Genomic DNA, 21,912 nt, shown 5'->3' with positions numbered 1-21,912 from the left:
CCCACTGACAGAAGCTGCTCCGGGCTGGGCCCTAGAGGCAGGAAAAAAGAAGCCAGGCTAAGGGACCTCAGCAAATTATTTCAGAGCTAAGAAGGTTATCAGCAAATGTCGGAAGAGCTCAAAATAGACAGTAAAAGATGCTGGCAACTAGGGACAAAACACCAATCTAAAATACGAACAATTACATTATTACATGATCTCTGTATAGCATATAAAACTCTCTGAGAACTTTTTTTTAAGTTTGCTTAGGGAACTCCCCCCTTGAGAAACATATCTAAAATTATGCATAAAACTATAAAAATCTATCCAAAGGCAAGCCAAAAATTACAGAGAAAACATGCTAATACAAATTAAATGAGCAAAGGGCATCCAGTTGTTCTCAGAAACACAGGAGGAAGTAAAAGCGCCTGCTTTACCGGTACTGCTTCTAGGGCAGAGCTAACTCACAGAGCCCTTACAGCAACTACACTAGCTCGGCCCTCGGGGTGGTTATTGTACCTCCTGGCCTCCTAATAGGAAAAGATGTCATTTGTAAATAGACCACATGTATTTTAATGCCAACTGAAAGACTACTTTTACTCTTAAATCGTGTAAATATTCTCCAAACACCCTGTTTACTAATCTGCTTAACAACTTCCTTCCCAGACCAGGGCTCTCAAACTGTACCAGACCACGCCAGCCTGCTGGTCGGCAGCAAGAGTCCATACAGAGACGGAGAAGCGGCACTCGGAAACTGAAGGCAATCAGACGGACAACTTTGCATTGACTCTAATAATAGAAACTTGAATTTGTATTCTACATGTCTTTTTCAGTTTCATTTCCCATTAATATATTTTTTTCAATTTTAGAAAAGTATCAGCCCAGACAGACTGGACATTTTTTTTTTTTTTAAGATTTTATTTATTTATTTGTCAGAGAGCACAGGAGCAAGTGCGCAAGAGCAGGAGCAGCTGTGGGAGAAGCAGGCTCCCCACTGAGCAAAGAATGTTCCATCCCTGATGCACTCCATCCCAGGACCCAGGCACCATGACATGAGCCAAAGGCAGACGCCTAACTGACTGAGCCATCCAGGCACCCCCAGACTGGAAATTTTAACCGGTCATTCAACACTGGTGAGAAGCAGTGTCCCGGGAGGCACCAGAGTAAACCAAGGCCCAGGAAACACTCAGAGTATCTCTTATCTAAGGTCATTCCCCAGCCCCAGGGGCACCAATCCCGCTATAGCGGCACAAGTGCTGCCAAGCCACACAGCCCCGACCAACAGCAAGCAGGAATTACTGTGAAGCCCAAGGTGACCGCTAGAGGCGTGCCCACAACTGAGAAACCCGTGGACTCCGCCGCTGGTGCCCGAGCTCGAGAAAGCCAGGTTGCCAGCGCCTGCCTTCCTTCCCAGCAGGGGAGTCATCTCTGCCCCATCCTGTCCTCTGTCTTCTGCAGCCAATCACCAAGTTCAGTCTCTTTTCCCATGGATGTGTTGCTGCCCTAGTTCTTCTTCCTCCTCTTCCTCCCTTCTTTTGGGGTGGAGCGGTGCCAACATGGACACTGAGCTCACACACCTTTTAGTAGCAGTTAGAACCGCCTGAGCCAGCCATGCCTCTTCTGCGTGGGCTCCCCAGCGAGGAGGAGAAAGAACCCAGCCTCCGGAGCCCGGCAGGCCTCGGTCCAAACCCTGCCTTTCCTCTGGGTAGCCGGGTGGCCCAGGCAAGATGCTCCTCTCCTCTCAGAGAACAACACGCCCAGCGCTCCTGCCAGGCAGTGGGGAGGCCCACTGAGAACGGACCCACAAAGCACAGGGTGTGCAGACGCACTCGAAGGGCGACAACCTTTGTGACTGCCCCTGTCACATCCCATCTCTCTGGTCAAATGTTTCAGGAGCCTCCTGACTGTGTCACAGCGGGGCCTGACGTCGGCCTGTGGAACTCTTGCTGCGCCCAAGCAGCTTCACATGCCCAACTCTCACCTCACAGCCCCCCGCAGGGGGCACGGATCCACCTGCCAGCCATCCTCCGAGGAGAAGCCAGAGCCGGGAAAGGATTCCGGCCTCCAGGGCCAGCTCCTGCCACCGCGGCGTCTGCTTGCCCTCCATGCCGCAGTCCTGAGTGGGCTGCAGGCACACAGCCCCCCTCTCGGGCTCCCTCTCTTGGCTGGGCTGGGGCAATTTTACCCAGTGGCTCAGGCCCCACCTCCAACAAGCCTTTTCCCAACCACCGTTCTTTGGGTTGGCTCCTTTATCTCAGTTCTCGAGTCCTCAATTCGTTCCACAAAATTTAGTACTGAATCACTTGTATGATTACAGTACTGTTTTATGTCTGTTATCATCAATTATAAGAAAATTACAATGACAATAAAAAATTACAATAAAAACTCCTTTAAGGAGCAGAACTTCTTTATTAAATAGTTACCCCTGTCTTACCCCACCAAATCAACGTTTATGTTTCAGCTTTCTGGTGAATTCTGCATAGATGGGTTACAGACACTTGGGATTTTTTTAATGCATCTGCACCCTAATTATTGCCAGTTAACTGAATTCTTAAGCAGGAATTTACAGCAGAACGTATTTTTTTTTAAATCTTACCAATGTTAAGAATTAGATCACATCCGGTTATTCGGCCCCAGTAGAGTGCCCCGTCCGTCACAAGTATTGTCTGTTGAACAAATGAAACTGCAAGTATTCCAATTTTTTCGGGTGAGATTAAGTTGTATATTATGCTCATTCGCTTCTGCATAAGGAGTTACTGATTACAAATAATCTATCAGTGTCTCGTTCTCAGGAGAAAAATTTTAAATTATGGTTTAAAAATTCCTACCATACTTGGGGCGCCTGGGTGGCTCAGTGGATTAAGCCTCTGCCTTCAGCTCAGGTCATGATTTCAGGGTCCTGGGATCGAGCCCCGCATCGGGCTCTCTGCTCAGCGGGGAGCCTGCTTCCTCCTCTCTCTCCGCCTGCCTCTCTGCCTACTTGTGATCTGTCTGTCAAATAAATAAATAAAAATCTTTAAAAAAAAATTCCTACCATAGACACAAGCTGGTTATCAAAATCCTTGATCAACAAGTATAAACAATTTCACGTTTCCCTTTCTTGCACTCAAAGGTCAGTGAAAGCAGCCCCTGATTCCAGCCTCATCTTCCCCCAGCCCCCGCCTGGCGCGCTGGGGCAGCCCAGCGAAAGGAAAGCCCCCACAGGCTCGGCGGGCCTCCTCACTCGGCCGGGGCCTCCGCACTGGCACAGCCTTTAGCGGACCTCAGAGGAGACCTGTGGGCCCGTGCCGGGCGCCCTCCACGGAACCTGCTACCCGAGACCCCCGAGCGCCCAGAAGCATGTGGTGCGACATGGAAACTCTCTCAGAAAGACCTCTTTTGAAAAAAAGCATGTGAGATGATGATGTACGGGGGGGGGGGGGGGGGGGGGCAGTGTCAGTAATAAAGCTGGGCTTTATTTCCCTACATTTTATATTCTCCCTCCCCGTCCAAAAATCACTTCAAAAACCAGTTCCACAGAACTTGCCAGAAAAATGCCTTCCATTTCTACGCACGTTCAACTCATCCCAAACCCGATGCCACACTCATCTTCACGAAGCCTTAGGTCACCGTCCCACTTAAAACCTCCAGGGCTCGGCCCTAATACTGGCTGAACCCCTCAGCTCGCACCCACGGGGCTCCCCAGCGTGGACCTCCTCACCCCTCCCCTTCGCGCGTTTCCTCCAGAGGCGCTTGTCCACACACAGCCTGGGCGCCTCCCACCCTCTTCCCGTGCCTCACACGCCTTCCTCCACTTGGAATACCTTCCCCGGGCGCCGTCTCCACACCAGCTCGGCTCACAGCAGCAGAGGTCACGCCTTCCTGCTCTCACCTGACGGTCACCGAGTGCCACACTTACTAGCTGCAGCGCCAACTGTATTCCACATGTCGTGACAGTCCAGCTCCTTTTAAAAACAACCGAGAAATCAGGAGGCCGCTGAGTCACTGCCTGAATGAATCCGTCAAAAGCAGCTGGAGCGGTGCCAGCGACATCAAGGGTCCCGGCGACAGGACCCGCGGACCACTAGAGAGCGGGCAGCACGCCTTCTGTTAGCATTCCTCTTGCCCACATCTCAGACGACCAAACCAGGAGCCAAAAACGCGCAGGCGAGTACCTCCAGGGCGCGAACGCCCTGGGCAAGAAGGAGGACATCTGGAGTCCGACCTTGAGACCGGGGACGCGAGACAAGCCCCGGTACAGAGACCGTCCCGGTTTATCGGGCGGAGACTTTCCACCTAGTCAGGGCTTGGGTCTCCGGTGCATGCAAGGGCCGAGTCCACAGTCCGGGTCTGGACCACAACTCGCGGGCGGTCCGGGGGGGGAAGCCGAAGCCTTCCGAGCCCCGGGCACGACCGAGAACGAGACGGGCCGCTCAGAGCTGAGACACGTTCCCTCGGCACGAAGGCCAATGTGTTATTCAACCACAGCGCTCACCACCACGGGGAAAATAACCCGGCTCGGGGGACAGAAATACCGCACAGCGACTGCCAAACATCGCACGCCCGCACCACACACGCAGGCGGGCAGCTCAGCGCTCAGGCCCGTCCGCGGGAAGGCCCGGCACAGACGCCGACTCTACGGGCCAAGCCACCTGCCCTCAAGCAGCAAGGAAACGGGCTGACTGCGCAGCGCACCCGCACAAGCCGTCTCTCTCGTGGCTTCTTCAGCGACACCCAAAGTATCTGCGTAATTGGCACGAATGGTATTTAAACAGTTTAACACTGATTTAAAAATATATGTCAGGGGGGCACCTGGCTGGCTCAGTGGGTTAAAGCCTCTGCCTTTGGCTCAGGTCATGATCTCAGGGTCCTGGGATTGAGCCCCGCACCGGGCTCTCTGCTCTGCAAGGAGCCTGCTTCCCCCTCTCTCTGCCTGCCTCTCTGCCCGCTTGTGATCTCTGTCAAAAAATTAAATAAATTAAATCTTTAAAAATAAATATATATATGTGTATACATATATATATATATGTACATGTATATATGTAGTAAGGAATCAGTCAAGTTTGGAATCTCTTATCCCAGTAGGAAAAAAACATCAATCAATTGCAGAGTTTCAGTGTTTCAAACAGGGCAGAAACCCTTCTGCCTTCTCCACCGCTCGATCCCACCTAACGGAGGGCCTGGCGCAGAAATGCCCTCATTGATATGGTGCAGACATGAAACAACTCTGGAAGTGGCAGGGAGTCCCACAGCCCGCACACATGAAAGCAAACATGCGATCCTTCCACCGGCCAAAATCCTGACGAACAACCAATGCCTTCCTGGGTGCCACCTGTGAAAGGAAACCACCTGCGGCCAGTCCCCGAAGTCACCCTACAGCTCACGAAGCACCTTCGTGCCTTGGTTCTTCTGGCCTCACTGCGAACTCGAGGCCTGAGGACGTCTGCTGCTCGCATTTTATAAATACGAAGACGGACTCGGCGGTCAAAAGGAAGCAAGTGGTGGAGCCAGTGGTCTCGAGGCCAGGCCCTGCGCTCCTCCCAGCGCGCCACGCTGCCGTGACAGGAAGCTGACCAGGTGACATCCGCGGTAGCACCCAGAGCTGAAATCCCATCACTGTGTGACTCCAGCTGCCTACGCTTGCTGAGGGAACAAGTACCCCAGCCCTGCCCTGTGCGCCCCCGACTCCAGTCCTATCTTCTCCATGCATTTACCTCGCAGGCCTGCTTTATTAAAAGGGAGTAACAGGCTAGGGCACCTGGGGGGCTCAGTGAGGTAAGCCGCTGCCTTCGGCTCAGGTCATGATCTCAGGGTCCTGGGATCGAGCCCCGCATCGGGCTCTCTGCTCAGCAGGGAGCCTGTTTCCCCCTCTCTCTCCGCCTGCCTCAATGCCTACTTGTGACGTCTCTTTGTCAAATAAATAAAATCTTTAAAAAAATAAAAATAAAATGGAGTAACAGGTTAGAGTCCCAAGATTAATGCCTGGCACTTCAAAAGGCACTTCAGGAAAGTTAGTTCTCCCCTCTGAAACTGGGATTTCTCCCTTTGCATACTTAAGGATTTGCTGCTTATCACAGACAGGCTTCGACAATTCTCATCACTCATGAACACCTTCGAAGAAACATAAATAAGGAAGAGAGAGAGAATTCTTTCTTCCCTAAATGTCCTGGAGAAGGACAATAGCAGAAGCCAAGTGTAGGGCATGGTTTCCTTTCAATATAATTTTCCAGAACCAGATGGCGCCTTCCCTTCCGTAGCTTCCACTCCTCCTCCTCAGACACCTCGCACACGCCTGCCCTAGCACTGGCCTGCCAGACCCTGTCCCGGCACTGAACACAAATCACAGAATGTCACTCGCGGGGCTCTGGCCCCGGAGCGAGCACCCACCACGCCAGCTCTGAGCTCCTCCCGTGTGTGTGTGCTCGGCAGCGGCCGGGACTCCATGCAGGGAGGCAGCAGCGAAGGACGCGGAGCCAGACATCATCAGACACAGAACACGGGCAAACGAGGTATAGAAGGCGAGGGGCCCCCCTGCAGGTCATTCCAGAATGGGAAGAGGTGCCCAGTGACAGAAGGCATAAGATATGTTCGGGAACTTTCCCAGCAACACCCTGTGGAACTGCTTACTGTTCTCTGCGGGAGCCAGGGCAGCTGAGCTCTCTGGAGCCTTGCTGGGGGGAGGGGGGGGCGTGCTAGGGGACGGGGTGCCGAGGTGGGGGAAGGGGGCTGAGCTGACCGGCCCAGCACGGTCAGTACGGACCTGCTCCAACAGGCTTCTACCGCGATCACGAGTCATTTCTCCCCCGACAGTCTGTCACTTAGAAACTGTTCGCTATGGAAATGGATTCCTCTTCCCTCCGATCGTTTTTAAAAGCCAAACTTAATAAGCTGCTGCCACCTCCTCACCAACTCTTCATGTTGTTAAGTGGAACCCCAAGTTCAGGCGAGGCCGCTCCCCGCCCCATGAAATACTACGGAGGGCTATGGCGATGCATCCTGCAGGCGAACGGAGCACTGATTTCCTCATTAAGGAGAAGCCATGAATAAACATTAGATAAATTCAGTTTGCACACATTCTAAGACCAGATCTCATCACATCAAAATGCTGACATATTCAAATGACCTATTTTTTATTAAACCCTCTGTTAACTATGACTAAATATGCATTCCTATTCCTAACGGCATACTAATATCTCACATGGAAGAAAAGGCAAGATGTTTCTATTTCTGCAAAAAGTGCTTACTGTGAACTCTTAGAAAATAATTTTTTTAAGTTCGCCCTTAAAGGGGCTTGAGGAAGAATTCTCGGACCTCCGAATGTTTTGACACTGGTGAACTAGGACGGCGCCGAGGCAGCAAGTCCTCCGCACTGCAGAACCGCAGACCACTGTCTCCCGACGCGGGGACGGATCCGTGAGCTTCTGCTGCCGGCACAGCACAGAGACGGTTTTAGATGTTCCGATTCAGGCTGCAGAGCAGCTCCCATTCTCAACAGGAAATACCCTAGGTCCCCTCATGGGTAGAGTCCCTGTGACTTCCCAGCAATCGTGTCCCTGAGGCCCAGGGAGTGCTGTCGACCTGCCCAAGGTCTCACTGAGCTTAGAACCGTGCTTTAAACCACATCGAGCTGCTGTCTTCCCAAGCACTCAACCCAGGCTGCACAGTGAACTACTGAATCCGTAACACATGAAACCTTTTAGTAATTTCTTTTTAAAAAATTCTCTTTATTTTATTTGCAAGAGAGCACATGCATGTGCTCGGAAGCAGGGAGAGGCAGAGGGAAAAAGAATCGAGAGCAGACACCACACTGAGCGGGGAGCCCAATGCAGGGTCGATCTCACGACTGTGAGATCAGGAGCCGAAAGCAAGAGCTGGATGCTCAATGACCGAGCCACCTGGGCATCCTTGTAACATAAGGAATTTTCTTAAACGGCACTGATGTGTAGCAGTTAATTCTTTACCAAATGACAGTGCTCTGGAGCAAGTACATCGCTGTGTTTTCACACAGAAAGCAAGAAAGAATGAGAGAACAGGAAAGTTAGCTTATGCAAAGAAGGGAGATAAACCCCGTGGCCAAAATATTCTATTTGGCTGGTTTCTGTAATTCAAAGAGTTCATCTCTTATCCAACCAGAGCTCAGCCGCAGAAAGCAGCCTCAGCAGGACAAGAGCAACAGAGAGCTAACCTGTTCGGAATACGACCCCAGGAGACGCTCTGCCCTCTTCCTCCGCACCGTTCCAGCATCGCTGGAGCCACTCACTTGGCCCTGGAGCCGTTGGTCACTTGTCCTGTGCACCTCATCTCCCCCAACTACTCCCAAATTTTAAGGGAATAACTTTTATAGGCCGCCTCAGTAACAGCCACTCAAACATTTTGGATTTTTTTTTTAAAGATTTTATTTATTGGGGCGTCTGGGTGGCTCAGTGGATTAAAGCCTCTGCCTTCGGCTCAGGTCGTGGTCCCAGGTCCTGGGATCAAGCCCCACATAGGGTTCTCTGCTCGGCAGGGAGCCTGCTTCCTCCTCGCACCCCTCTCTCTGGCTGCCTCTCTGCCTACTTGTGATCTCTGTTAAATAAATAAATAAAATCTTTAAAAAAAAAAAAAGATTTATTTATTTATTTGACAGAGATCACAAGTAGACAGAGAGGCAGGCAGAGAGAGAGGGGGAAGGAGGCTCCCTGCCGAGCAGAGAGCCCAATACGGGACTCGATCCCAAGACCTCCGAAATCATGACCTGAGCAAAAGGCAGAGGCTTAATCCACTGAGCCATCGACCCAGGATGGTTTTTTTTTCCCCCCAACCAGATGTTTAAAAAGAAAAAAGAAAAAAAGCTTTTCTGGGCACCTGAAATGTACCAGGAGCTGCTATAAGCCTAGGAACGCAACAGTGGCCAGTTTAAAAATGGGGACCAGTAAAACTGGCCACACGGGAATGTGGAGCAGCAAGCCTCACCTCTCAAGCGCAGGAGGACAAGCCCGTTCCGCCTTGCGCAAGGCAATCCCGCAACGCACAGTAAGCCTTCCTTCCTTTAACCACCAATTCAGCTCCCAGGAACGCCTCCTTAGAACTTACTTTTCAAGTTGTAATCTCTAACAGCCCCAAAGTGGCCCAACACAAATGATCAGGAACAGGAAGCGAGCTACGGAACTCAGCGGCCTCTCCATGCAACGCCACTCCTGACATATTTGCACTGAGACAAATATGGACAAACCTTGAAAAATAATCTTGAAAGAAGACAAATATAAAAGAATCATATGCTAAATAATTCTATTTTTATCGAGTTCAAAAATAAGGAAAACTATCTGTGATGTCAGAAGTGAGGAGTGTGGATACCCTTGAAGAGTGTAGGGAAAGGGCCATGGGGAAGTTCTGGGAGCCAGGAATGCTTTCCTTAATCTGGGGTTGATTCTACTTTGTCAACAATTAATAGAGCTTTACACTTAAACACATTTCTGTCTGTATGCTATTCTTAAAAAGAAATTTTAATGAGCAAGCACATGTACAAAGGCAGCCAACTGAACTTGGTTTATAATGAAACATTATTAACATTTTGTGTGCTCCAAAAAGGAAACAGGTAAATACATCATGTAGCCATCTAAAATGAAGATACTAACTAGCAAAGAAGGATGTTACATGCCATACTAAGTGGAAAAATGAAACAATAAGAAACAGGATTCTGAAGACAAAGAATTGCAAAGAAACCTTAAAATCATATTCACACTGTAATCATATTGTTAGTAATATTAGTGTATTGTTTTGAATACTGTAGAATATTGTAGAAGAAAGCAAAAAAGCGAAGTATGAAAGTCATTAGAAGCTGAGATTCTGTACATGAGGAATAAATGAAAAAAAAAAACTAACAAAAAAAGGAATAAATGTAAAATTGTTCATCTTCAATTTGATTAGAAAAGACCAATATGAATTCCTGTGTTTAAGTGTCCAGTAAGAAGGTATAGAAGCAATGACCGAACAGCAATAGGAACTCCTAACATCTAGACTACGCCTCAAATGATATTTGCCACTTGAAAGTCACCAAGGCTCCTGGAACTTGATACCATGTGTGGAGCAAAAAGTGAACAAGACACATTTGGAAGATCTTTTTGTACCTCTGAGCAAGAAAGCTATCAAAGACTCAAGGGGCACAGCAGAGGGGCTACCATAAGGCAAAGATGGGACAGTATAATACTAAAACGAGGAGCGCCTGGCTGGCTGAGTCAGCAGCGCTCGCAACTCTTGACCTCGCGGCTGTGAGTTCAAGCCCCATGCTGCGAGATTACTTGGGTGAATAAAGAATAAACATCAAAATAATATTACAGAATTTTCTCAGAATAAAGAATCTGAGCTCATACTGATATCAAGAAATGGAGAAAAAGAAGCTCTTCTTTACAGTACAGTAACACCTAGTAAGTGTAGGAAGAAAGAGTAATGGAGTTTTAAAATCACCATTTACAACCATCACAATAACACAGTAATAACTGATTCAGCCAAAGTCATCAATGAATGCTAAAACTGAAGATTTCTTAAGCAACAGGCTACTTACACAGTCTCAAAGTGCTCCCTCACGTATTACATCTCAATTACGAAGAGAAAAATGGAACCTTACAACAGAGTAATTTAGTAAATACAACTTTAATCAAGGTTAACATGAATTTGCCCACTAATAATGGGGCAAATCAGCATTGAGCGCCTCTTGACGTGCTGCCCTGGGATGGACACATCAATTGCGTGTATTCCGCCAAAAGGCAGACCATGAATCCATCATGAAAAAAAAATCAGACAAACGCAACTTGAAAGGTATTCTACAAAATAACTGGTCTGAAATCTGAAATATGTCTAGATAATGGAAACAAAGAAAAGGCCAAGGAACAGTACTACACGGAACAAGACTGAAGAGCTTGCCATGCGTGAACAGGACCCAAACCAGGGAAAATGGTTTATAAAGGACAGCACTAGGGTGACTGGTGACTGTTGATTAGGTGAGTGGGATGCATCCATGCTGTATTTCTGATTTTGATAAATGTACTGTGGCTGCAGAAGTGAAAATTCTTCTCAGGAAACAGGAATTGAATTTTATATGCATAAATGGGCATGCTATCTACAAACTAGTCTCAAATGATACATATTATACACACGCGTGCGTGCACACATGCACACACACGGGGTGGGGAAGGGAGCATACAAAATAGTAAAACAAATGGGCAAATGTGCAATAATTAGTCTGGATGACAGGTATAAAAGTAGTTCTTTGTACTACGCTTGTCACTTTTCTGTAAGTGTGAAATCACAGCAAAGTAATTTTTACAAAAGAGAGACTTAAGAGGCATGTACACTAAAAGCAGTGTGTGGTCCCTGTTTGGAAATATATGTGAGTGAGCCAACTACACAACATTTATTTGTGGTCGTGATTACTTGAATCTACATACTGCAGACTGTACAGACAAACGGTACAGAACACACAGTACAACTGAAACTGCTAAAATTCGAACGAGCTCTGTGGACAGCCAAGGTCAACGTTCCAGCTCTGACACTGTACTATGGTCACGCACAACAGTACCACCCGGAAACCGGGTAAAGGGTACATGAGACCTCCATGTGCATTTTGAAACTTCCCATAAATCTATAATGATTTTAAATTAAAATGTTAAAAATAAGTAATAAAAATATCCTATGAATCAAGAAACTATAAAGAATAGTTATGAATCTGTCAAAGAACAATGTTCAAATGTAAGTATTTTACGTGTGAAAATGTGGTTTTTATTTCTCAGAAGAGTCCATGTATTATAGAAAAAATAGACACGATACACTGTTTGGCATCTGCCTTAAAAATAATGCAGTCAGGGTGACAGAATCGACCGCAGGAGACTGGCCACATGCTGGTAAGCAGCAAGGCTGGGAGACAGGTGTGCAGAATTCCATGACGCCATCCTCTCAACTCTTCTGTAAGCTGGAAATTTTCCATAATTAAAAAGTATGATTCCTTTTAGAATATACATTTAATTAGGTGTATATATTTGCAAAGAAAATAATTTGAAAAGACATTCATCAAACTACTAAATGTGGTTATTAAAGAGTTGGGGGCAGTATTTAGGCGATCATTTTTTGGCCTACCTTAATTTCTTTTTTTTTTTTTTTTTAAAGATTTTATTTATTTGACAGACAGAGATCACAAGTAGGCAGAGAGGCAGGCAGAAAGAGAGGAGGAATCAGGCTCCCCTCAGAGCAGAGAGCCCGATGCGGGGCTCGATCCCAGGACCCCGAGATCACGACCTGAGCTGAAGGCAGAGGCTTTAACCCACTGAGCCACCCAGGCACCCCTATTTGTGTAATTTCTTCAAAAGAAAAAAAAAAAAACACAGGCCAAAAAACCACTAAAACTGTTTTGAAATTATTCTAAGTAGCTTAAAAAGCATGTCATGGCCTAGCATAAGGTCACAGAAAAATCTGTGCCTTATAAACAGTAAAATTCACCATAAAAGAAATCTTACTGCTACATCAAGTAAATGCATGAACAGGATGATATATCACCAGGATATATTTGAACTAGCCAAATCATGAGTTTCATGCCAATTAGGACCGCTGGAGTCTGTTATTAATGTTTCTGTGGCACCAGTGATGTCACTCAATGAGATGAGAAAGGACAGGAAAATTCTTTAAAGGAGCCAACCATTCAGAGGACAAATAAGCAGGCCATGGCTGGTTCTGTTGTTCCACTCTTCAAACAGCACTACAGCATTACAAGGGCTCACTGTGTGTTCCTAATTTGCTACAGTGGCAAATAAAGATAATTTGTCCCAGTCCTCTTTGCAAAATCCAGTATCTTCCAAGTTTATCACCTAGTTTTTCTTCTAATGTAGATTTCCAAATTGAATCCCCATCTTTTTCTCACAAGAACTGAACTTGAGAATTCACAATTCACCATCAATCCCATGCTCTTCTAGAGATTCCAGGAAAACTCAATCCTAAATTATCCTCAATCCCAAAGAAAGAGCTAAAAAAGTAACACGGTGAAATTTGTTTTTCTGAATTCAAAATATTTAGCATTTAAAAATGTTTTTAGCATTTAAAAGGAAAATATTTAACATTGTAAAATATTTTAGCATTTAAAAGTTAAAATCTCTGAGGCCTGAATTAAAACTGTTAGGCTCAATAGGGACAGTATTGTATTCATAGTGTCAATGAGGACAGTGCTGTATTTTAAATGTAGGTTAGCAGGCCAACCAGCTTGAACTGATTAAGAAGCTCCTCACCCAGGGCTGAAATCGACCCTAACCCAAAAGTTAACACTTGGCAAGGACTGCACTTCTGCTTCACTCCACTTATCATTCTTTACCTCACGTAATCAAGTACATAATTAAAAATGTACAACTAGCAGCTTAAAAAGTTAAATATAAAGCTATCCACGAAGAAATGGATTGAAGAAGCAGTATTTCCTAGTGTGAATAATTTTCTAACATCCCTACGTACAACCGTCTCATACAAGGTAGATAACCCAAGTCTCATTCCCTTGGAATTGGAAGACAAACAGAGCTAAAAGTGGAGCTTTTTAAAAAGCCACATTTGCTCTCAAGATGCTGCAACTTAAGACCAAAGATGCAAGGTGCCTAAAATCATACAACCAATTCACACAGGAGCTAAACTTGGAGCTCTGGTCCTATTCCCCAGGAAACTCGGGAAAGCACAGAGTAACCTAACCTAGCCCAAAGCCCTCACTCTTGTCTCCCATGCTTCTACCTGTGGCATTCATGCCTGTAAGTAGCTGTCAGAACCCGAAAATCTAGTGTTTATTAGAAATGCAAAGACTCTGCAAAACTCATTCAGCTTAGCATAAACCCAGCAACGCTGATTTAGCTGGCACAAAGTTCACAGGTAAGTTCGAACGGCTGTCAGCCTTTTCTTGGCTGAGAAGGGAGTAGCTCGCTCCTTGATTAATTCAGAGTTTTCAGGCTGGCTGTGTCCTGAAAGCCCAGGCCAAAACCCACTCCCACAGCTCGTTCCAAACCTCCTGACTGCTTTCCGGAAAGTCTGCCCTCTGCGGCAGAGCCAAATGCCCACTCACAAAGTGCTGGCTAGCAGAGATGCATGCCAATACAAAAAGGATGGCAGGAAGGGGCAGCACTTTGAAGCGAGGCTGCCCAGATGCTGGAAGCTAAGAAATGCCCGCCAGCGGCTCAACTTGATGATGCATGAGATCCTGACAAAGGCTGAGCCTCCAAACACCAGCCGGTCCGGTCTCCAGGGTGGAACGGAAAGATGTCTGCCTCTGCTCCACGCTGACTACACTGCCTAAATCTGTGTTTAAATCTGAAGAGACCCACGACAGCGTAACACTTCCCAATGTCGGACTGTCTACAGCAGGTCCCAGAACTACACCATTCTCAGAAGTCCTCCGACCTCAAGGCACCTACCCGAAGGTCGGGCAGCGAGAATCCACCGCACACTCAATCCACCGCACACTCAATCCACCGCACACTCAAGGACGCAGAGGAGGAGGAGCACCGCAAAGCACAGAGAGGAGCCGCGCCCGGCCCGGGACCTGGTATTCAAGCCCAGCAGCGGCCAGGCCCCGGCCACACTGCCGGGACACACTTCTCCCTGAGACCCCGGGAAGGGAGCTCAGTTATTTAACATTTTAAAAGGACCCAAATTATTTCTCTGCATGAACTCACACGCCCAGCCCATCCTCTACACAGGTCCTAACCCAAGGTTAGGTTGCTGGTTTTTGGCAAAAACGTTGAGTAGGATAGCATATCAGAAGTGTAAAGTAAAACACTGCAGAGAAAGTCTGGTTGAAAACCTACTTTACACTTCGAGGGGCGTGCAGAGCACAGACTACGGAGCCCTGGGTCGTAGACATTCCCAGCCGGGTGAGCTTAGACGAGTAACTTGCCTTTCCACACTACTGCTTCCACAAAATAGGAAAGAAAGGACAAAGCAGTAGTTCTCCCCGTGTCTGAGCACTAGGAGTGACAGGATTAAGCGGTTAGAGGGCCCGCCACAAGCTACTTAGGTAAGCACACACTATTGTCAGTTATTATCATCCTTAAGTTAAATAACATCAATTTACACTTGCTAAATGAATTCAAACCAGGGGACAACAAGTTAACATGGAAAAAAGCGTGGGATTCCTCAGAGGCATTTTATCTTATTTTAAAGATTTATTTATTTATTTATTTATTTGACAGACAGAGGTCACAAGTAGGCAGAGGCAGGCAGAGACAGAGAAGGAAGCAGGCTCCCTGCTAAGCGGAGAGCCCGATGAGATGCCACACAGCTTGGTCCCAGGACCCTGAGATCATGACCTGAGCTGAAGGCAGAGGCTTTAACCCTCTCTCTCTCTGCCTGCCTCCCTGCCTCCCTGTGATCTCTCTCTGTCAAATAAAATCTTTAAAAAAAAAAATCTTAAAAAAAAAAAATACAATGAGGGAAATCCAGAAATATGGGTATTACAATCATTCGTTCTGCGACCAGATAACCAGCACACAGTCACACGTACTCTGAGAGGATTTCCATGAAAGGCGTGTGTGATGGGAGCCTGACAGCTCCCCTGCGCACTCCCCAGCTGCGGAGTCTTGGCAGGGCCCTCCCTCCTCAGAGCCTCCCCTCTCTTCTCAGTGGGAAACACCACCACCTACTTGACAAAGCGAGTGAGGGTGAGACATGTGCGAAAGCACCTGGTTACGTGTCCCACAGAGTAGGTGCTCAATAAACAGCAGCCGTGACGACACAGTACTCAGTGACTGTGACTGTACCCTACACAGCAGGCAGCGCGCGCTCGGGGTGTTCGCTGCAAGGAGAGCCTTGAATCAGATCCCATAAAGCAGTGGCTCTCAAACTGCAGCAACGGCGGAGCGACTCCGGGGCCAGCCCCAGCACTCCTGAGTCGGCGCCCCCCCACCCAGTCTGCATCCCCCCAAGCAGAGAAGAAGAGCTGCAGTGGCAGGACCCGCTGGCAGGCCTCGGGTAAGAGAACCACTGCTCACCATGCAAACAGAAGGCAGAGGAGCCTGGCGGTTTTGGTGCCTGTGAGACATGCCTAGGCCATGGTATAGTCAAACAAAAAGGTAGGAAATGGTCCTTGAAAGAAAATCAAGCCAGAGAAAGAGACACAAGAAGTGTGCAGGGACAAGGTGTCAGCTTGGCCAGTGAGTATCTGTGTGGGAGAAACTGAATACAAGAGCTGACAGATTTTTTTTTTTAAGATTTATATATTTGAGAGCCACCGAGAGCACAAGAGGGAGGGGGAGAAGGAGAGAGAATCAATCACAGGCAGCCTCTGCATTGAGCACGGAGCGCGACACACGGCTCCTCTCAGGACCCTGAGGTCATGACCCGAGCCAAACCAAGAGCCGGACACTTAACCGACTGTACCACCCAGGCACTCCAAGACCAGCCAGATTCTTTTTTTTTTTTTTTTAAAGATTTTATTTATTTATTTGACAGACAGAGAGATCACAAGTAGGCAGAGAGGCAGGCAGAGAGAGAGGAGGAAGCAGGCTCCCCCGATGCGGGGCTCCACCCCAGGACCCTGGGATCATGACCCAAGCCAAAGGCAGAGGCTTTAACCCACTGAGCCACCCAGGCGCCCTGACCGGCCAGATTCTGAAGAAGGCATTCGTGGGCTAACTTTCTTACTAGGCTCTGCTTGGAGTCAGTGGTTTGGGTCAAATGAGCCGTCACAACTCTTGGCAAAGGTAACCACGTGAAAACGGCACCTGCAAGCAGGGACACGAGATAGCAGGCGGGGCCAGGCTGGATGACGTGGAACTGGGAAGAAGAGAACGGAAGGGCAGGCCCATCACCGACTGCAGAGCCGGTGACCCCAGAGCGCGCTTTCTCACGGGCACTGAGCCCTTCAGAACTCTCACTTCACAAGAAGGTGGCCCACAGAAGGGGTCTACTAGGTATAAGAAACAGATGCAAGAATCAAGCCCACCGGAGCCCACTATTTATTTCTCTGGTGTCACCAGGCATTCAGCAAGGGAGCAAAGAGATCTCAAACATGATTCACTCAATGAGAGAGAAAATCTTATACTGCAAAGTTATTAAATGAGCTCCCTAAGCACGGTGCACGTTAATTATCACTGAATATATTATTACTATCTGATCAATTTCTATTTACCAGCTGAAAAGTCTACAAAAACAATGCTGGCTGAATAGCCTATATCCCAGTCACTACTTTTAGGCCAACAGTGTTAAGGTACAGATAGCCATGACTTATAATGGAAAAATACACAAAAGAAATACAGGGCATCATGGCCCACTGGTCTATATCACTCAAAGTTCAGCAGAAAACTGCCGACAGATTATTTTCCATAAAGAACAGAAGAGATCAGGAAATCCTAAGATTGTTCCAGGAAAGAAACAAACAAACAAAAAATGGTGGTTGGAACCCCATTCCATATCTTACACCAGAATAAATTTCGGCAATATCAAAGAGACATCAAATGTCAACAATGAAAGCTCAGAAGTGTAAGAGGAAACAATGAGGATCTCTAAAAATAAAATTAGGGGGGGTGAACTGTGACCCAAACCCATAGCCGTAAGATAAAATAAAATTAGGGGGGTTAACCATGACCCAAACCCATAGCCGTAAGAGAACAGACTAATACATTTGTCTATGAAAACAAAAATAATTCTACCTAAGAAAAACCACCATGAGCAAAATCAGAACACAACTGACAATTGGAACCAAAGGCTTCCACTCCAATCACTAACTATGGGCTGATTTCCATAAAAGGACCAAAATCCTAGTTGAAAAATGGATACAGGTCATGGACAACTCACAGAAAAGAAAATGCATACACCTGAAACTATTGTAGCACCATATGTAAACTATACTTCAATTCAAAAAGATACAAGTTAGGGGTGCCTGGGTGGCTCAGTCCGTTACGCTGTTACGCGGCTGCCTTTGGCTCGGGTCGGGATCCCAGGGTCCTGGGAGAGAGTCCCACATTGGGCTTCTTGCTCAGCGGGAAGCCTGCTTCTCACCCTTCCTCTGACCCTGCTCATGTGTGCAGTCTCTCTCTCTCTCTCTTTCCTCCCCACTCTGTCAAATAAAATCTTTTTTTTTTTTTTAAGATTTTATTTGACAGATCACAAGTAGGCAGAGAGGCAGGCAGAGAGAGAGAGAGAGGAGGAAGCAGGCTCCCCACTAAGCAGAGAGCCCAACGCGGGGCTTGATCCCAGGACCCTGGGATCACGACCTGAGCCGAAGGCAGAGGCTTTAACTCACTGAGCCACCCAGGCGCCCCTAAATAAATAAAATTTAAAAAAAAAAAAAAAAAGAAAAGATATAAGTTAGGCAAGCAGAAAAAAAATACAAATGTTTCAAGTATATGAGATGATGGTTAATTCCCAGTACAAGAAACATAAAACTCAGTGTTATACTTTCTCATCTGTCGGATTGGTAAAGATCAAATAATAGTATGTTGTGCCAGAAGTACTAATCCGTGCAACATGTGGAAGCAATGTGATTATGTCTATCAAAATTACAAATGCACATGTCCTTTGACCCAGCGATTCCACTCAGCAACACAGCAAAACGATGTTATGTACAAGGTCATTTACTGCAGTACAGGTTGTAATAGCTAAAGACTGAAAACAACTTCAATGTCCGTCCAAGGGGGAAGTATTGTACGTTCTTACAATGGGGCATTGTGCAGTTATTAACAAAATAAAGATGCTCTTTACACACTGACAAAAAATAATCTTCAAACCAAAACAAGGTGCAGAAACCGTGCAGGTGCTAAAATCTGCATTTTTTTTTAAAGGAGAGAGGAATATATCTCTGATTTTTTATACAGAACCATAGGCCAGCTCTGGAAATGTACACAAGAACTTCACACTGGTTACTTCTAAGGAGGGGAAGAGGGTGGCTAAGGGAACAGGCGAAAAGAGACTTCACTGCAGGCCCTTTGAATTCTGAACCATGCAAATATATTACTTATTCTAAAAATAAAACATGCCTCTGAAATTAATAATATACTATATGTTAATTAATCAAATTTAAATTTAAAAAGGAAACCTCTCCCCCCCTCAAAATAAAATAAAATGTGCCTGGGGGGCACCTGGCTGGTTCGGTGGGTAGAACATGTGATTCTTGATTTCAGAGTTGTGAGTTCAAGCCCCAAAATGGGCATGGAGCCTACTTTAAAAATAAAATAATAAAAAAAAATAAATAAATACGCCTATGAGAATTTATAACACCTACATCCTAAATAAAGATTTTTCAAACTGAGTGACTTGAAATAACAAATTTCTTTCACTATCAACTCAGTCAAAATGTACTGAGTTCTACCAAATGTGCCAAGCACTGTTTCAGGTACTGGGTTTCAGCAATGAAGATAGTACATCCCTCCTCTTTTGGTTTCAGACGGCAGATGGTGAGTAAACAAGTAATTAAACGAGTATCAGAGAGTGGTACGGACTGGGAAGAATGATCCAGTCAGGAAAGGGAGTCAGAGACTGAGGGCAGAAGGGTGACTTTGTGCATTTCTGAGTACACTAACAGAAAGCTTTTTTGACAGGGTCGATTTGGGCAGAGATGTGAAGAACTGAGGGAGTGGGCTCTGCGGCCGGCCAGGGAAAGGATTCTAGTCAAAGGAAAGTACCAGTGAGGGTCGTGAGGGTCACTGGGCTCCTCTTCACCAAACAGAATGGAGGGAGTAGGGGAGAGTGTGGGGGGCTGGGAGAAGGCAGGCACCATAGCCGAATAATAAATTGAGATCTTGTTCTAAGTGACATGAGAAAGCATGGAAAAACATGATCTGACCTATCTTGTTTTAAACAGCATGCTGGCTGCCACCAGAAGAGACTGTAAGAGGAAAAGACAGAAGCAGGGAGTCCGCTTGGAAACCACTCTAGCAGTAACCCAAGTGAGGAACGATGCTTCCTTACACTGGGGAGGAACTAGTGGGAGTGGGAAGTGATGATTTGGATATATTTTAAGACAGAGCCAAAAGCCTTTACTGAAGGTGTGGAAGTACACTGGGGGGAAAAAAAGTCACTGGTGACTCCAATTTAGCCCAAGCAACTTTCTACAGTGACCTCACAGGTTCATTTTAAAAAAAAGTCACACCTCCATACACAGTTCAAATACTGTAAAATAGGTTATAAACACCATCAACAAAAAGCAACGCTTATCTGCATTCCAAATCAGGAAGCTACAGGAGATTTTAAAGTTGAAAAAGAATCCATACCTGGGTTCATTCTCTAAATACTTAATGAGCATCTACCCTGCAGAGACCTAAATTAAGCTTAAAATATGTAACAGAGCACCAAAAAATTGCTGGCAGAAAAAATAACAAAATATTAACAGCTGCCAGATAGGAGATTTTTTCCTTCTCTAAATTTTCTAAATATTCTACCATAAATACCCTACTTTGAACTGTAGAGGGAAAAAACTTTCCTTTTCAATGCCACCAATGAGACAAATTCCTACATGGCAAACTTATTAGTAATAAAAGAAAAGTTGCGTTATTTTTTAATGTATTTTTAAAATTTTATTTAAGTAGGGCACCTGGGTGGTTCAGTACGTTAAGCCTCTGCCTTCAGCTCAGGTCATGATCTCAGGATCCTGGGATCGAGTCCCGCATCAGGCTCTCTGCTTGGCAAGGAGCCCGCGTCTTCCTCTCTCTCTCTCTGTCTCTCTGCCTACTTATGATCCCTCTCTATCAAATAAAAAAATAAAATAAAATAAAATTTATATAAGTAATCTCCTTAGCCAACATGAGGTTTGAACTCACAAACCCCAAGATCAAGAGTCACATGCTCTACTGACCAAGCCAGCCCAGGTGCCCCTCTGTGAAAACTTTTTTTTTTTTTTTTAAGATTTATCCATTTCCGAGAGAGCACGCGGGCGTGCACGCGCGCGCGCACACACACACACACGTGAGCCAGGGGAGGCAGAGTGTGCTGGAGCAGACCCCCACTGAGTAAGGAGCCCAGCAGGTGGTGGTGACCACAACAGCGACGACCTGGGGCTGGATGCGGGGCTTGCCCTCACAACCCTGAGATCCCAACCTGAGCTGAAATCAAGAGCCAGCCACTTAACCAACTATGCCACCCAGATGTCCCTAAGAAAACTTTTAAGACTGAACAGACGTCGGGGCGCCTGGGTGGCTCAGTGGGTTGAAGCCTCTGCCTTCGGCTCAGGTCGTGATCCCAGGGTCCTGGGATCGAGCCCCGCATCGGGCTGTCTGCTCCGCGGAGAGCCTGCTTCCTCCTCTCTCTCTCTCTCTCTCTCTCTCTGCCTACTTGTGATCTCTGTCTGTCAAATGAATAAATAAATAAATAAAATCTTTAAAAAAAAAAAAAAAGACTGAACAGACGTCGATGGTCTTCCACGCCTCCACTGGCTGCCAGCATAAGGTAAGGCACATGTGAGAGAAGAGGGAAAGAGGAAAGAGTCGGGGAGGGACAGGGCACGCGCAGGAGCTTGTTACTGCAGATGCGTTCTCTCACAAAACAGGAGAAAGATCAGCAACTGATTCATTTAAAAATATTTAACCTGGGGCGCCTGGGTGGCTCAGTGGGTTAAGCCGCTGCCTTCAGCTCAGGTCATGATCTCAGGGTCCTGGGATGGAGTCCCGCATCGGGCTCTCTGCTCAGCAGGGAGCCTGCTTCCTTCTCTCTCTCTGCCTGCCTCTCAGTGTACTTATAATTTCTCTCTGTCAAATAAATTTAAAAAAAATAAAATAATAAAATAAAAATATTTAACCAAATACCAACCACCACAAGATGACATGCTCACCATACTAATCTTCCCACTATCGATAAACGACAAGCCATTTCCGTATTATCCATTCATTCGCGTATTCACAGTGACCGTAAGGGCACCCAAACCAGCAGCCAGACACGAGGAGCTCAGCAATGAACCGGGTAAAATCGGCCCTCCTGAGCGGAGTCTGGTCAGAGGCGTGCGATGAAGGCGGCAGGGCAGACAGACACAGCGCG

The 21,912-nt window shown here is 46.7% G+C and overlaps 1 protein-coding gene across 18 annotated transcripts in view; it reads right to left on the bottom strand.

Annotated features, from left to right (window-relative positions):
• WDR20 (WD repeat domain 20) overlaps nucleotides 1-21,912 on the bottom strand; it is a 66,258-nt gene that overhangs the window by 24,400 nt on the left and 19,946 nt on the right. The window contains exon 2 of one of the 18 annotated variants that reach the window (XR_009355911.1): nucleotides 3,783-3,923. The exons of 12 other annotated variants lie outside the window; for them this stretch is intronic. Coding sequence is in view for 2 of the 6 variants with exons in the window: in XM_059183166.1 (XP_059039149.1) it covers nucleotides 2,956-2,970 (15 nt within the window). In the remaining 4 variants the exon portion in view is untranslated. Of the gene's footprint in view, nucleotides 1-2,575; nucleotides 2,597-2,807; nucleotides 2,971-3,782; nucleotides 3,924-11,709; nucleotides 11,903-21,912 lie in introns of those variants that run through there. 5 more of the 18 variants (XM_059183151.1, XM_059183152.1, XM_059183154.1 and 2 more) reach the window with 5 other exon arrangements.

The sequence above is a fragment of the Mustela lutreola genome, chromosome 7, assembly GCF_030435805.1.
Source record: "Mustela lutreola isolate mMusLut2 chromosome 7, mMusLut2.pri, whole genome shotgun sequence".
NCBI lineage: Eukaryota > Metazoa > Chordata > Mammalia > Carnivora > Mustelidae > Mustela > Mustela lutreola.
Note: the sequence above shows the minus strand (reverse complement) of the source record. Positions and strands in the feature narration are given on the sequence as shown.